General features: G+C 62.6%; 2 protein-coding genes across 17 annotated transcripts in view; one reads left to right on the top strand and one right to left on the bottom strand.

The window, feature by feature from the left end:
• SGSM3 (small G protein signaling modulator 3) overlaps nt 1-7,690 on the top strand; it is a 35,088-nt gene extending 27,398 nt beyond the window's left edge. For 2 of the 10 annotated variants that reach the window (XM_032644755.1, XM_032644756.1), the window contains exons 5-22: nt 996-1,192; nt 1,266-1,373; nt 2,059-2,301; nt 2,530-2,725; nt 3,084-3,229; nt 3,478-3,702; nt 4,045-4,099; nt 4,248-4,375; nt 4,476-4,634; nt 4,775-4,829; nt 5,016-5,065; nt 5,241-5,393; nt 5,534-5,604; nt 5,752-5,800; nt 5,877-5,962; nt 6,677-6,799; nt 6,887-6,947; nt 7,155-7,689. In XM_032644755.1, the coding sequence (XP_032500646.1) occupies nt 996-1,192; nt 1,266-1,373; nt 2,059-2,301; nt 2,530-2,725; nt 3,084-3,229; nt 3,478-3,702; nt 4,045-4,099; nt 4,248-4,375; nt 4,476-4,634; nt 4,775-4,829; nt 5,016-5,065; nt 5,241-5,393; nt 5,534-5,604; nt 5,752-5,800; nt 5,877-5,962; nt 6,677-6,799; nt 6,887-6,947; nt 7,155-7,235 (2,186 nt within the window). In that variant the 3' untranslated portion in view covers nt 7,236-7,689. Of the gene's footprint in view, nt 1-995; nt 1,193-1,265; nt 1,374-2,058; nt 2,302-2,529; nt 2,726-3,083; nt 3,230-3,477; nt 3,703-4,044; nt 4,100-4,247; nt 4,376-4,475; nt 4,635-4,774; nt 4,830-5,015; nt 5,066-5,240; nt 5,394-5,533; nt 5,605-5,751; nt 5,801-5,876; nt 5,963-6,263; nt 6,630-6,676; nt 6,800-6,886; nt 6,948-7,154 lie in introns of those variants that run through there. The other 8 variants (XM_032644761.1, XM_032644759.1, XM_032644758.1 and 5 more) reach the window with 8 other exon arrangements.
• A 165-nt stretch (nt 7,691-7,855) lies between these two features.
• The window catches only part of MRTFA (myocardin related transcription factor A), a 200,644-nt gene continuing 193,078 nt past the window's right edge, over nt 7,856-15,421 (bottom strand). For 5 of the 7 annotated variants that reach the window (XM_032644747.1, XM_032644746.1, XM_032644745.1 and 2 more), the window contains 5 exons: nt 13,177-14,403; nt 12,638-12,733; nt 12,087-12,239; nt 11,704-11,764; nt 7,856-9,375 (listed from right to left, as the gene is read on the bottom strand). In XM_032644747.1, the coding sequence (XP_032500638.1) occupies nt 8,876-9,375; nt 11,704-11,764; nt 12,087-12,239; nt 12,638-12,733; nt 13,177-14,403 (2,037 nt within the window). In that variant the 3' untranslated portion in view covers nt 7,856-8,875. The remainder of the gene's footprint in view (nt 9,376-11,703; nt 11,765-12,086; nt 12,240-12,637; nt 12,734-13,176; nt 14,404-15,421) is intronic. The other 2 variants (XM_032644752.1, XM_032644748.1) reach the window with 1 other exon arrangement.

Genomic DNA, 15,421 nt, shown 5'->3' with positions numbered 1-15,421 from the left:
AGCAGACGTTAACTGACTGACTGAGACCATTCACCTTCAGGTCACTCGTACTCCCAGTTCTGATGAGCCTTCCTTGTTCCCTAGTTTGCAGGCAGACATTCAGAAGATAAAAGCTGGGCCTGAGAGGAGCACAGGGACCTTTCTAGTATGATGGAAGTATTCTGTGTCTTGATGGGGACAGCGTTTAGACTGTCAGTGCTTAGACATTTGTTTATTGATACTCAACAAAGTGTACACTTAAAGTTTGTGCACTTTATGTGAATTCACTGAAGGTGAAGTTTCAGAAAGTGGAGGCCAAGGGCATGGCTTTAGGATGAGTAAGGATGAGGCTCTGTGGGGTGGCCCCGCCCCACTGTGCATCCCCAGTGCCTCAAACAGGTGGTCTTGGCTTCATGAGTTCCCAGGCAGTAAACAAACAAACAAATGTATGCTGGGGGCAAGAAGAGGCTGGGAGAGGAGGGGAGGTGGGAGACGTTTGAACAGAGACTGAGAGGAAGTGAGGCAGTGAGTGTGGCCAGGAAGGGGAATAACAGGTGCAGAGGCCCTGAGGCGAGTGGATTTGTGGGAAAGAGCTGGGGTGGAGGGAGCAGGGCGCGAGGAGGCGGGGTCAGGCTCTGAGCTGTGACTGGGCTGTGAACAGCCTCTAGGGAGGCAGGGCAGGACTAGGCGGCCGCTGAGGAGGCTGTTGCTCTAACCCAGACGAGAGATGGTGGCTTGGACTAGGGCCGTAGTCGGAGGGGCGAGAGAGCCGAGGTTCTGCCTGTGCTCTGAAGCGGAGGAGCCTGAGCACCTGGTGGGGGGGGGCGGGGGGAGCCTCGCGGATCTGGTTTGGGGGTGAAAGCGAAGAGTTTGCGCTGGCTGTTTGGGGTGCCACGGGAGGTGGTTGGAAAGGTGACCCTGACTTTCGGCGGTGAGATCCGGGCGGCGGACCCAGAGCCCAGTCCTCTGCTCTCGGGGCACAGGCGGCGGGGGTCGCTCTCCCTCCTCCCTCACAGGCGCAGACGGCGCCCCCCGCCCAGGCCAGCTGCTGGAGGACCCCCCCCAGAGGCTGCGCTGGCAGGCCCACCTGGAGTTCACCCACAACCACGACGTGGGAGACCTCACCTGGGACAAGATTGCCATCTCCCTGCCCCGCTCGGAGAAGCTCCGCTCCCTGGTGCTGGCCGGGGTGCCGCACAGCATGAGGCCGCAGGTGAGGCGGGGCCCGCGGGGGCCGCGGGCTTCAGGGGCCCCCTGGGGACTGAGCGCCGTGCTCCCCCCATCAGCTGTGGATGCGGCTCTCCGGGGCCCTGCAGAAGAAGAGGAACTCCGAGCTGTCCTACCGAGAGATTGTGAAGGACAGCGCTAACGATGAGACCGTTGCTGCCAAGCAGGTGGGACCCTGTTTGGGGGGGGCGGGGGGTCAGGGGGAGGCCCTTCAGGGGGGCCCGGGAGAGCTTGGCAGCGGTGAGGCAGCCCTGGGCAGTCCTTGCACCTACAGAAGTGTGCCTGGAGCCAGCCAGTTTCCTCCTGGTCCCTCTGTGGGGGGTGTGGGGGGAGGGACTGTCAAAAAGGCCACCGGACTGGTGCACGTTAGGATCCCCTGGAGATTTTTTTTTAATGTTTTATTTATTTATTCATTTATTTATTTTGGCTGTGTCGGGGCTTTGCTACAGCACATGGGATCTTTCGTTGTGGCACGCGGGCTTTTCTCTAGTTGGGGCGTGCGGGCTGAGTTGCCCCGCGGCATGTAGGATCTTAGTTCCCCGAACAGGGATTGAACCTGCGTCCCCTGAATTAGAAGGTGGATTCTTAACCACTGGACCACCAGGGAAGTCCCTCCCCTGGAGATTTTAAATACAGGTTTCCAGGCTTCATTCCAGAGATTCTCATTCCACAGCTGTGGCTTGAGGCCCAGGAATCTGTAATTTTATGTTTAGAGGCTCCCCCGTGGATCACGTGGCACCAGCTGCACACCAGCTGGGCCCTTATCCTGAAGGGAGGAGGGTGACTTTGACCCGGAGCCTGAGGAATCCCCATTCCTGGGAGAGAAGCCAACCTGAGGTTTGCCCCACACAGGGGCCCCCGGCCTACTTCCGGGGGGTCTCGGTGTCAGGGGTGCAGAGGCTGTGCGCCTGCTCTGCGCCTCACAGGCTCTTGTGGGCGGGCTGCCAGCAGATTGAGAAGGACTTGCTCCGCACCATGCCCAGCAACGCCTGCTTCGCCCACGTGAGCAGCGTGGGTGTACCCCGCCTGCGCAGGGTGCTCCGAGCGCTGGCCTGGCTCTACCCGGAGATCGGCTACTGCCAGGGCACGGGCATGGTGAGCACAGCCCGGGACGGGGGCAGTAGGCCTGGAGGAGGGGGTGGAGGGGGCGGTTCCCAAGCAGGGAGGGGTTCCAAGCCTGAGGCCAGCATGCGGTCTGTGGTGTGACCCCACCCCCACCCCCCAGAGGCCGCCTTGTTCTAACTGGTCACCCCCGAGGGGGTGCCTCTTCTAATTTGCATGGACACCTGGGCAGAGGCCCCTTACCCCCCTGCCCCCGGCCAGGTGGCTGCCTGCCTCCTGCTGTTCCTGGAGGAGGAGGATGCCTTCTGGATGATGTGCGCCATCATCGAGGACCTGCTCCCCGCCTCCTACTTCAGCACCACCCTGCTGGGCGTCCAGACCGACCAGCGGCTCCTGCGCCACCTCATCGTCCAGTACCTGCCTCGGCTGGACAGGCTGCTCCAGGAGCATGACATCGGTAAGGGCCCGAGCCCACCGCTGCTCTGGGTCAAGGGTTCCCGAGCTCTGGCTCAGGTGCTGCAGGTCTGAGGCCTCAGGACCCAGCTGAAGACGGGGCAGTGCTGGCAGCTCAGGAGGAGGAAAGGAGGTCTTCTGACGACGGCCACTCGTGCTGCTGCCTTCCTTGCTCTCTTGTTCTCCGACGGTCCCTGACGCCCCGCCTCCTCTCTGCCGTGGAGCAAGCATGGCCTCTTGCTGCTTTGGGAGATTCGCTCCACCTCCACCATGGCTTGCGTGCCTGGGGGATGCCCCTCTCTGGCTGTTCCGCACCGGCCGTCCCTGGTGCCAGCTTCAGGGCCTCTGGTTTGTGTCCACAGAGCTGTCCCTCATCACACTGCACTGGTTCCTCACGGCCTTCGCCAGCGTGGTGCACATCAGGCTGCTGCTGCGCCTCTGGGACCTGTTTTTCTACGAGGGCTCCCTGGTGCTGTTCCAGGCCACGCTGGGCATGCTGCGCCTCAAGGTGAAGGCCGGAGCCCCGGGTGCCAGAGGCAGCTGTCCTGGCAGCCGCCTCGGGGTCTGCCCGCCCTCCACCTCTGCTCCAGTCCAGGCCTCAGTGTCCTGTGGCCTGAGCCCTGGCCCCTCTGGAGATGCCCCTGGGAGGAGGGAGGTCTCTCTCCTGGGGCAGGGCCTTCGTGTGCTCAGCTGGACCATCCAGGGAAGTCACACATGCCACCCAGGCAGTGACAGCGCCCCCCTCACATGGCCCAGGAGGAGGAGCTGATCCAGTCGGAGAACTCGGCCTCCATCTTCAACACGCTGTCGGACATACCGTCACAGATGGAGGACGCGGACCTGCTGCTGGGGGAGGCCATGCGGCTGGCGGGCTCCCTCACTGACGTGGCCGTGGAGAGCCAGCGCCGGAAGCACCTGGCCTACCTCCTAGCCGACCAGGGCCAGCTCCTGGGCGCCAGCCCTGCCGCCAGCCTCTCTCAGGTGGGCCCATGAGAGAGGAGGCCCCAGCTCACCACCGTCCCCTCCAGCTCAGCACCCAGGGCCCGGCCTGGCCAGACCACAGCTGTGCAGGGACCCGCCACCTTGTCCTTGGCGCGTCTCTGCCGGGACCCACCTGGACAGACCCAGTTTTGAACTGACGATACGTTTCTGAGCCTCAGAGCCGGCCTCAGAGGCCATGTCAGAGGAGGCGGCACGAGTGAGATGCCGGCGGGGCCTCTGCACGGAAGGGCTCTGCTCACTGTCCCCAGTGTTGGGGCGCCATCCACTTGGCTGGGCGCCGGGTGCCTGGGGCTGCTGCCGACCTGATTTCCCCGCCTGCAGGTTGTCCGCCGCAGGACCCAGCGGAAGAAGTCTGGCATCGCGTCGCTGCTCTTCGGTGAGAACTCTGCACAGGTGGCCAAGCGCTGGGCTGGGCTCCGAGAGCGGGGCGTCTGGCCTCACACCCCGTGCGGACTCTGCGCTTCCTTGGAGTCGGGACAGGGCCGGGCTGGGCCACGGCCACCATTGCTCTCTGGGCCTCACAGGGGAGGACGACCTGGAGGCGCTCAAGGCCAAGAACATCAAGCAGACAGAGCTGGTGGCCGACCTCCGGGAAGCCATCCTGCGCGTGGCACGCCACTTCCAGTGCACAGACCCCAAGAACTGCAGTGTGGTGAGTCTCAGGTCCCGGGCTGTGCACACAGCTCAAGTAGCGGCCCTAGCCCTGTTCCGAGCGCTCCCTCGCGGTGGGCTTTTCTGCCCCACCCCCCCAGCAGGAGCTGAGCCCGGACTACAGCATGGAGAGCCACCAGAGGGACCACGAGAACTATGTGGCATGCTTGCGCAGCCACCCGCGCCGGGCCAAGGCCCTACTGGACTTCGAGCGCCACGATGATGACGAGCTGGGCTTCCGCAAGAACGACATCATTACGGTGAGCGGGGAGCGGACGCCTTCGTCCCCGCCAGCCCCGAGGCCACAGGCGGGTTGGCTGAGCCCTCACGTGGCCAGAGCTCCCAGCCAAGGATGAAGTCAGGCAACTGGAGCTGTGTTTCCCGCCCTTTTCCTCCGCAGATCATCTCCCAGAAGGACGAGCACTGCTGGGTGGGGGAGCTGAATGGCCTGAGAGGTGAGGCCTCCATCTGGTCCTGTGTTGCGCTGGGCAAGGGGAAGGCGGGCCTGGCTGGGAAGCTGCAGCGGGCACTGGGTTTGCTCAGACAGCGGCATCCGTTGCTCCCGTGTGTCCTCAGCCCCGTTGTGGGGAGCATCACGGCACCAGGCCGCCCGCTCCTCACGGGCCCTGCTTCTCCCACAGGCTGGTTTCCAGCAAAGTTCGTGGAAGTCCTGGATGAGCGGAGCAAGGAGGTGAGGAGGGTACGCACGAGGCAGGCCCGTCCCCGGAGCCGCTGCTGCCTCTGCCCCGTGAGGCCTGCACCCTCCTTGCAGGGCCTGCGTCCCGATTGCGTGTGGCTTGTGGCAGTGGCTGTGAGGACAGGGAGGGGCTGGCTGGGGCGTCTCAGACCCCGTCCTCCACCCTCAGTACTCCATCGCGGGGGACGACTCTGTGACAGAGGGGGTCACGGACCTCGTGCGAGGGACCCTCTGCCCGGCCCTGAAGGCCCTGTTTGAACACGGACTGAAGAAGCCTTCCCTGCTTGGGGGCGCCTGCCACCCCTGGCTGTTCATCGAGGAGGTGAGAGTCCTTTTCCCTGAGCCCCTGTGCCCTGCGGAGCTGGTGGCAGGAGCTGGTGGGGTGGTGACCTGAACTCAGTTGGACTCTGTGGCTTTGACCTGGTATCTACCCCATTACCCGACGCTCACCCTGCCCCCCAGGCGGCGGGCCGGGAGGTTGAGAGAGACTTCGACTCGGTGTATTCGCGCCTAGTGCTGTGTAAGACGTACAGGTAACCCTGCCCTGGCCTCGGTGTCCTCCTGGCAGGGTCATCCTCCTGGTAGGGTCACCTGGCAGCCTGGGGCTGGGGGTGGAGGACGGAGAGGGAGCGGTCCGAGCCCACCAGGGCAGCACTGGCAGCTTTGGTCCCCCCTTTCAGGTTGGATGAAGATGGCAAAGTCCTGACCCCAGAGGAGCTGCTCTACCGGGTAAGCAGGGCCGTGGGCGGGACAGGCCTTCAGGGTTGGGAGCTGGGGACACCTGAGTGACAGCTGTGCCCTCCAGGCCGTGCAGTCCGTTAATGTGACCCATGACGCTGCACACGCACAAATGGACGTCAAGCTCCGCTCCCTCATCTGCGTGGGGCTCAAGTGAGTGTCTGCACCGCTGCTGAGTGGGGACCGCGGGGGGGCCTGAGCTGGGTAGACGGAGGTGGAAGACGGCCAGGGTGGTTCCCGAAGCCCTTCTTCCAGCGTGAGACCAGCCAGTGCTTGGGGCGGGGGGCTGGCGCTCGGGTTTTGGGGAGCACAGATTTCAGCAAGGTGAGCAGTGAAGGCTCACCAGGGATGCGGCTGCAAACTAGGGAGGGGCGCCTGCCGGAGGGGTTGCAGGCTTGTGCGAGGCTCGGACCTTGGCCAGGCTGAGCGCGGTGTTTCTGCACTTGCCACACAGCAGAGGGGCGGCCTCCAGGCTGCTCTGACCTGGAGAGGCGAGGCAGGGGTCCCCGAGACCTGCTCGGAACATGCCGTGGGCCCACCGGCCAGCGAGCGGGCGTGTCTCTCCCCGGCTGACCGGCGGGACTGAGGCCCCAGGGCCCGGGGTGGCGGTGGCCGAGTCTCAGACACAGGACCGAGGGGAGTGGGGGCCACAGGGACCTTGGGCCCCTGGGCACATCTCCCCATGTGGAGAAGCCAGAGTAGCTGAGAGGGAAGGAGGCGGGGTCACCTGCATAGGCCACCAAGCGGAGGGAGGTTGGGGGTGCGGATGGAGGGGGCCCTGGAGCAGGGGTGGCCCAGTGCGGTGGGTGCGGGAGGGCAGGACCCTCTGCCTGGAGCCGCCCCCGACCCCGCCCCGCCTGTGGCCAGTGAGCAGGTCCTGCACCTGTGGCTGGAGGTGCTCTGCTCCAGCCTGCCCACCGTGGAGAAGTGGTACCAGCCCTGGTCCTTCCTGCGCAGCCCTGGCTGGGTCCAGATCAAGTGCGAGCTGCGGTGAGGAGGCCCCGCCCCGGGGGTGGGCCGAGGGGCGGGCCGAGCCCCCTGCCGCCGCTGACGGCCTCCCTCTCCCTCCGCCTCCAGGGTCCTTTGCTGCTTTGCCTTTAGCCTCTCCCAAGACTGGGAACTTCCTGCCAAGAGAGAGGTGGGTGGTCGGGTCCTGCCTTCCCCAGGGGGGATGGCGGGTGGGGCAGTGTGGGTGTTCGTGCTGGCGGGTCCCCCCCAGATGTGTGGGTGCTGAGGCAGGCCTCGTGGGGGCCCTGAGTGCCGGTGTCGCCTGTGAGGACCACTCTGGCCCCTTGGGCCCTGTGGTGTGCCCTGCAGCCGTGACAGGAGGGCTGTTCCTGTGCAGGAGGAGAAGCAGCCCCTGAAGGAGGGCGTCCAGGACATGCTGGTGAAGCACCACCTTTTCAGCTGGGACATAGACGGGTGATGCTCTTCCTCCAGGGACCCTGTCACATCCAGGCCTCCCCAGACCCCTTGGCTACCAAGCCCCTTCCTCAAGCAAGAAGAGAACAGCCCGGCGCTGGCCAGCCTCGGGGCCACCCCAAGCTGCAAGGTCGAGGGGAGGACACTCTCGGGAGCTCTGGCTGGGCACCGTGGTAGGGAGTCCGGGGACACCGCCCTGGGTGCTAGAGTGCTGGTGGAGGGCAGCAGGTGGCAGGAGCAGAAGGTGGGGGCCCGGCTCAGCCTGTTACCCTCAGCACCTCGGGGAGGGCTCTGCCCTGCCAGGGTCTTTACCAGAGGCCCCAGGCTTGCTGTGCTGAACAAAAACCTTGGGAGGTGGAGCGCCACCTCTCCTCTGTCAGGTTTTGCTCAGGAGGAGGGTGGGGAGGCTGAAGGCTCCCCAGCCTCTTTGATTTACAAATAAACTGTCTTTGAGACGCACCTCTCCCACCTTCTGTCTAGCCAGCTGCGCGTGGTCCCGAATGCACAGCCAGGGATGGGAGGCGGTCTCACGGGGAGGTGCAGTCAGGATCACAGCGCGGCACCCCCCTCTTCCCTTCCATGGATTGACCCCCCCTCCATTCCATGGAGATGGACTAACAGGCAGGGTTTTCGTTTTTATTTTAAAAAGTTCACACAGCTTTCCCACCTCTGTCCCAGAACTGGTTCTGGTGACTCCATCCCTGATCCCCTGTGAATGACAACGGCCAGAAGGGAGGCCAGGCCCCAGGGCAGGAGGAGGCCATAGCTTGAGGGCCACCTCTGGCTCCACTGCTGTCCCAGGGCCATGGTGGCTGCAGTGAGGCAGCGGGAGGGAATGTGGGCAGGGGGCCAGGAAGCACCTCTGCCCTCGTGGCACTGATAAGGAGCAGGAAGCAGGACAGGTGCGGCACAGGCTGTGACGAGGTGTCTATACGTGTCAGATACAAGTGATGGGTGGGGCCAGGGTAAGCTGTGTTCGGCCCTGGGAGCGGTGGCTTCGGGCCCTTCCGTGTGCAGAGTAGAACCAGGGGTGGGGGGCTGCATTCACCTCCCACCCGCCCCCCAAGATATATGTGTATATATGTATGGCGATATATAATATAGAGGTATATACACCTGTACAGAAAACGTTTGCCACCAACCACTAAATGGTTACACTACACCAAGACACTAAAATGGCAGGGAGCCCCCCTCCCGGGAAGCCTGGGTCGGTGGTGTTGGCATCAAGAGGGTGGTGAGGTAGAGGCCCAGCCAGTTCCTTCCCTTGCAGGGAAGGGGAAGAGAAGGAAGGACATGCACCCCTTGCCCTGCCTCAGCCTCGCCTCCTGAGCAAACTGCAGCAGACAGGTGCACCCCGACCTCACAAAAGGAGGTCAAATAGAAGCCCCTGGCCCATCCAGTCCTCCGAAACCCCAGGGTGGGACCCAGAGCTGCTTCTTGGAAGCTCTTCTCCTTGGTGAGCCAGAGCCAGGTGTGGGAACACCCTCCTCCGGCCTCCCACGGAGGGGAAAGCAGGGCCTGTGATTGTCAGGACTCATGACCACGTGGAGAGGCTGCATCAGGCAGGAGAGTGCTGAGCTCCCTTGAGTTCCCGAGGTCTCCGACTTTCCAGCCCTCCCAGCCCCCGGCTCTGCAGCCCCAGAGCTACAAGCAGGAATCCCAGTGTAGCTGCAAGTCGTGGCCGTCGAGGAAGTCCGTGGAGAATAGGCTGGGGGCTGTGGTGCTCGGGGCCAGGCTGAGCACCGGCCCACCCGACGACAGCTCCAGCCAGTCCATGCCGTCCAGGTGGCCATCGGCCAGGTCCAGGCCCACACCACTGGGCTCAGGCGCAAAGTGCAATTCTGAAGTGTCCATGGGGGAGGGGGGGTGGTCCAGGATGGCAGAGCTGCTCAGCATCTGGCTGTGAAGGTCGTCGATGAGGGAGAGGGGCTCTGGCCCCTCGTGCCCGCCGGTCAGCAGGGGCAGCCCTGTGCTGCTCTCCAGGAAGTCCTCCAGGCGCCCAGGGAGGGCCGGCGAGCCGGATGGAGGGGGGACAGCCTGAGGGAGCTCGGCGGATGGTGACGGCTGTGCGGCCAGGGGTGACCCACAGGCTGCTGTCAGGGGAGACTTCTCTTTCCCTGGCTCCTTGAAATCTGCTGAGATCTCTGCCAATCAAGAAAGTGAGTGGGTGTCTGAAACCAGCCTGACGATGACCTGCAGTTGGGACCCCACCTTACACCACATACAAAAAATAACTCAAAACGGGTCAAAGATCTAAATTTAGGAGCCAAAACTACAAAACTCTTAGAAGGGAACATCTTCATGACACTGGATTTAATGATTTCTTAGTTATAACACCAAAGGCACAGGCAATGGAAGAAAAAATAAACTAGACTACGTAACAATTTAAAACTTCTGCACATCAAAGGTCACTATCAAGACTGAAAAGACTGCACAGCAACTATACTTCAAAAAAATTAAAACAAGTAAGATAACCCCTGGAATGGGAGAAGAAATCTGCAAACTATCTGATAAATGATATCTAGAATAAAGAACTCCTAGAACTCAACAAAATCCAACTGAAAAATGGACAAACTCTCCAACAGACGATATTCAAGTGGCCTATAAGCTCGTGAAAAGATGCTCGACGTTATTACTCATTAGGGAAATGCAAGTCAAAACCACAGTGAGATATGTGACTTCACAACTATGAGGCTGGCTATTTTCAAAAAACTTTCTTGAAAATAAGTGTTGGTGAGGATGTGGAGCAACTGGAACGCTTGTGTGTTGCTGGTATGAATGAAGATGGCACAGCTGTGTGGAAAACAGTTCTGTGGCTCGTCAAGAATTAAAATACAGAATATGACCATATGACCTAGCAATTCCACTTCTGGGTATGTACCCCAAAGAACTGAAAACAGATTCAAACAGATACCAGTGTTCATACAGCATTACTCACAATAGCCAAAAGGTAGCAACAACCCAAATGTCCAGTGGATGAAGGGCTGAACACAATGTGGTACATACACACGATGGAACACTCTTCAGCCACAGAAAGGAAGGAAATTCTGATACAAGCTACAACACGGAAGAACCCTGAGGACGTTACGCTAAGTGAAGCCAGCCAGAAACAAAAGCACAAATAGTGTATGATTCCACTTAGAGAAGGCATCTAGAATAATCAATTCACGGACAGGAAGAAGAGAGGTTACGGGGGGTGGGGGGGCGGGATGGAGGAATGGGGAATTAGTGTTATAAACGCCTGACCAGCTGTCTCCCACAGTCCCAGCCTCTTCAACCTGCTTCAAGCAGGCTCTGGCCATGGCCCCCCTGCAGCACCCTGGCTGAGGTCACCAGCTGCCACCACAACACAGCCCGGGACCGGATCTCGGTCCTCCTCTTCCCTGACCGCCCATCAGCAGCCCACGGTCTCAGGACGTCACCCTCTTAAGGGCGCACTCCCACCCTCCACCCGCTGCTCAGCTTCACTGGCTTGCGCCCCTGCCTCCACCTCGCCCTCTCTGCTCACCCTGCCTCACTGCTCCAAACGCCACCCCCACCCCGACCAGACGCCAACTCCCTAACTCCTGACTCAGCCCAGACCTTGCCTGGGCTGGCCATGTGGCCCTCCACTCAGCTGTCTAGGGGCTGAGGCTGTGACCGACGCGGCCCCCACTCGCCCCGGCCCACACCCCCAGCGCTCATGCTGCTGCACCCAGTAACTCCCCACACCCTCAGCCTCATCCTTGGCTGCCCTGGGGTCCCCTCGCCACACACCTAAGCCGTGAGGAAACCATACTGGCGCTGTCTCCAAGATACACCCAGGTTCCAGCCCTTCTGCGCTTCGCCGCTGCCTCCCGACCCACACACCCAGCTCGCGCCTGGACCATCGCGCCTGCCTCCCTGCTCCTGCCCTTCCAGCGGGGCAACCCTTCCCTCAAAGCTGTGCCATGGCTTCCAGCGTCACCCAGAGCCCATGGGCTTCCGCCCAGCGCCCGCCCCCGGGTGCCCATCAGCCCTGCAGGCTGAGGAGCTCCCTATGGATGCCTGTGGCTAAACTGCACCTGCCCGGCGAGGCTGACCCTGACACCCCTCGCACCTGCGACCCTTCCCGTCCCGGCTTTTCCTAATACCTGACATATACGATAATTTACTTATTTCATTCACCGCTCATCTCCCCAAGCTGGGCTATAAGCCCCGCCGAGGCAAACGTCTCTCTTGCTCACTGCTACGCCCTGGGCTGCGGGCACGGTGCCGGCCACGCAGCAGGTCAGGGTGAGGCAAACGTGTGTCGAGGACAGCACCCCAGGGAGTCCCTGCCCAGGCCTTGGAGAAGGGACACGTCTCACACGTTACCGCATCCAAAGCACCAGGCCTGCTGGGCATCGTGTTCAAGAATGAGACCAAACCCAATAACCAACCAGCCTAGGAATGGAGACAACCTGTGAAGAAAAGAGGAGGTCGGGGAGCAGAGCGGTGGGTCTGGACTTTACCTCCACTCTGAATCAGAATGTCAAACAGGTCATCCATCTGCTGGCTTGAGGAACCATTTTCCTGTGGCACAAAAATAAGAAAATGAAATGGAAGTCTAGAACAAGAGGCCCCCCAGCCTGGCTCAGGGCACAGACCCTACCTTGTGGCCCTGAGCCAGCAGCCAGGCCCACAGAGCCGGGCAGCCTGTGCTCAGGCTCCCGGAGCCCACACTCACTCCTGCCCGACGGCTTCTCTCCAAGGTCTCTCTGACCTGCGAGGCTGGCTCCTACCTGCCCCACCCTCCAGCCAGGCCCGGGGGACTGTGGGAGCCCAGCCCAGCCCAGCCCAGCCCAGCCGCTGAGGTGGCCGCCCACCCAGCCAGGCCCCGGTCCACCCTCTTTACCTGCTGTCTGGGCTGCTGGCTCACAGCTTCCTCATAGCCAGGCGGCTCCTTCTTCGGCAGAGAAGTGGGGGGCCCAAAAAGGGGCTGTGGCGGGTGCTCCAGGTCCCTCTGGGCTGGGGGGCCAGGGGCTGGAGAGCCAGGCTGGGACAAGAGCTAGACAGGAGAAAGGGAGGGAACCAGTGGCTGGGGCGAGGGCAATAGCCCAGGGCCTACACGCTCCAGGCAGGCAAGGCGGGCAGCTCTGCCACCTGCACTGGCTCTCGGAGAGCTTTCGTGGAAGCCCCCGGGGAAGAAGGGATGTGGGATGGAGAAGGCCCTGACCTCTGACCCTACAGAGGGCGACTGGCTCCCTAGGGCTTGGTACAAGCCACACGGGGCAGAGGCAGGGGGGCGGGGGTCTCTGGGCTAATTTCCCCTCTCCTCCCTGGAGTTTCTGCCTGAGGATGCTCAGGGGCCTGTGTCCCTTCCTGAGTACCCGAGTCCTGTCACTGCCGCCCCGAGCCCCAGCTCGGAAGGGCTGAGAGGCCACACAGAGCCTAGAGCAGCCTCACCTGTGGGCCAGGCTGAGTGAAGGGTCTGGGCTGCGAGGGTGGCAGCAGCAGGGAGCCAGCTGCCAATGTCACCTTGGTGGGGGACAGCTGGCCTCTCTGAGGGAAAGGAGAGGAGTGGAGCTCGCATCAGGTCCAGCCTGGCGGCCCTCAGTCTATCCCAGGAGGGGCTTCCCCGACCCTCCCCTGGGCCTGTCCCACCCCACGGAGCAGGGGCAGGAGTGGCCTGGCCCGGATGGGGCTGCTCAGGAGCCGTCGGCTGGGCACAGAAGGGTTCTGACGCCAACCGCCAGAGTAGTGGGCAGGCCCTCGTGGCCCCACCCTCAAGGCTGGGGGCCTCACACAGGTGCCTCAACCTTTTCAAGTCTGAGCACCTTCCTGGGTGACACTGGGATGGCGATCCCTAGTTTCGGAGGGTTGAAGGGAAGATTAAAGGAAGCGAGCATAACCCGCCGACCACGGGGGAACTGGTGAAAAGGGCACTGTCACGAAGAGCGCCTTCACGCCCTCCTGGGGCTCCTGCCCCTCCCACACCCAGGTACCTGCTGGGGGCTCCCGCTGGCCAGGCCAGGGCTGTCTGCATTCTTATTGGTCACGGTGAGGACGAGGTGGGTCCCTGTGGAGTCAGTGAGGAGCGTGGGAGGTGTGACCCCCTTGATGAGGCTGGGGCCCTGTGGGCCCAGAAGCAGCTGCGGGGCCGGGGCTGGTTCAGGCTCGGGCAACACGGCTTCCTGCTTCACCACCACGGCCGGGGGCCCCAGGGTACAAGCGTCTACGTGGTGGGCAGCGGGGCCCACGAGGCTGGGGCCGAAGGGGCGATCAGGGCCCGGGGGCTGCCTGCTCAGCTGGCAGCTGGCAAGGCTGCTTTCCTGCTTCACTGCGGCACCAAGCGTGACCAGGGCCGGGGCTGGTTCAGGCTCGGGCAACACGGCTTCCTGCTTCACCACCACGGCCGGGGGCCCCAGGGTACAAGTGTCTACATGGGGGGCAGCGGGGCCCGCGAGGCTGGGGCCGAAGGGGCAATCGGGGCCCGGGGGCTGCCTGCTCAGCTGGCAGCTGGCAAGGCTGCTTTCCTGCTTCACTGCAGCACCAAGTGTGACCAGGGCCGGGGCAGGGGCAGGGGCTGGCGTGGGCTGCTGGGCCCGCTTCTCCTGCTCCAGCTGCAGCCTGAGCCACTCCACCAGCTGCTGCTTCTGCCGGAGCATGCGGGTCAGCTCCTCGATCTGCTTGTCCTTTTCCTGCAGCATCTGGTCCTTGTCACGCCCCTCCAGCTCTGCCCGCATCCCAGGGCTGAGACAGCAGGACCCAGCGCGGGGGCCCTCCTCCTTCACAAGGATCTGCAGCGGCGAGGCCTGCAGGGTGAGCTGGGTCACTGGCGACGTCACCATCTCGCCAAAGGTGTCCCCAGGCGTGGAGTTCTCGTCGCCTGTGCTGAGCAGTGAACGCTCTGAGGGGGTGGGAGACACAGGGGGCGTGGAGCCTGTGCTGCCAAACTTCACCACTCCATTGCTGGTCACCGTGGCCACCACCACCTCAGCCGGGGCCAGGCCCGCTGCCACCAGGGTGGGCCCCGTGCTTAGCCGAGCGGCAGGGAAGGCTACCACCACCTCGCCAGCCTTGGGCAGGATGGAGGCAGCGGCGGGGCCCTTGGGTGCTCCAGCGGCGGGACTGATTTGCTCCTGGTAGGCGCGCAGGCGCTCAATTAGGTCTGTCTTGGTGCCTGAGACGGGCAGTGACCGCAACTTCAGCTCCTGCTTCAGCTCTGCCACCTGCAAGGGGGTGGAGAGTCCGGGCAGTCCTCCTCTGTCTGGACCCCACTGGCCACTTCAGATGTATCAACCACCTGACCCTCCCACAGCCCTGGGGGGCGAGACGTGCATCTGCCAGGCTGGCCCCCTCCTCCTCGCCGTCCTCACACCGGGGGCATGGTGCCTTGTGCTCGATAAATACTTAATTGACTGGATTTTACAGATGAGAAAACGGAGCTCATGAAAGTGAAATAACTTCTTCAGGATCACACAGCTGGTGATGGGCAGAGCTAGGGGTTAGAGCCGGGTCTGAGGGACTCTGAGGCCCGTGTCCAGCTCCCCCCAAAAGGGCTGCACCTTGCTAGGATCCCTGTCATGACTGAGGAGGGAGCAGACTGGTTCAGAGGACAAACTCTCCAGGGAGAATGTGATCCACTCCCCTTTCTGATCAGGGCAGAGAAAACAGGCCAGGCCTGGGGCGTCTCCCGCCCTCCAAAGCCCAGGGCACGAGTGCAGCCTGTGGCCCAAGTGTGGGCTGCTCTCTCCCAGGCCAACAGAGCACTTGTAGAGCAGATTCAGCAGGACAGTAGCGGGCCGCATGGAAAGGGTGGGTGCTGTAGTGGAGCTCTGAGTCTGAACCCTGGCTGTACTGCCGGCCGGACCCATGACCTCAGGCAAACCTCTCTATCCCTCGACGCCTCTGCTTGCTCATCCTTAAGCCGGGGTAACACTCCCTGTTTCTCACACTGCACTGTAGAGGCTGAGGAAAACGAGAGGTGCACAAGTGCTCCGTAAGCCCTGCGGCCCTTGACAGATACTGGCTGGCATCGTCAATGACGATGACCATGATGACAAGGCTAATGCCACGGATGACCAGGGCCTCAGAGCAGGTTCCAGGTGCCTCTGCTGGAGCTCTGCTCTGCCTCCTGCAGCCGTGGTCCTGGGCCAGCCGCCTCCCCTGCCTGAGACCGAGCACCTGACCGCCCCCACGCGAGGCCAGGCTGGCGACGGCACAAGGCCTCCAGGGGGAAGCGTGCAA

Source organism: Phocoena sinus, chromosome 10 (genome assembly GCF_008692025.1).
Source record: "Phocoena sinus isolate mPhoSin1 chromosome 10, mPhoSin1.pri, whole genome shotgun sequence".
NCBI classification, from domain to species: domain Eukaryota; kingdom Metazoa; phylum Chordata; class Mammalia; order Artiodactyla; family Phocoenidae; genus Phocoena; species Phocoena sinus.
Note: the sequence above shows the minus strand (reverse complement) of the source record. Positions and strands in the feature narration are given on the sequence as shown.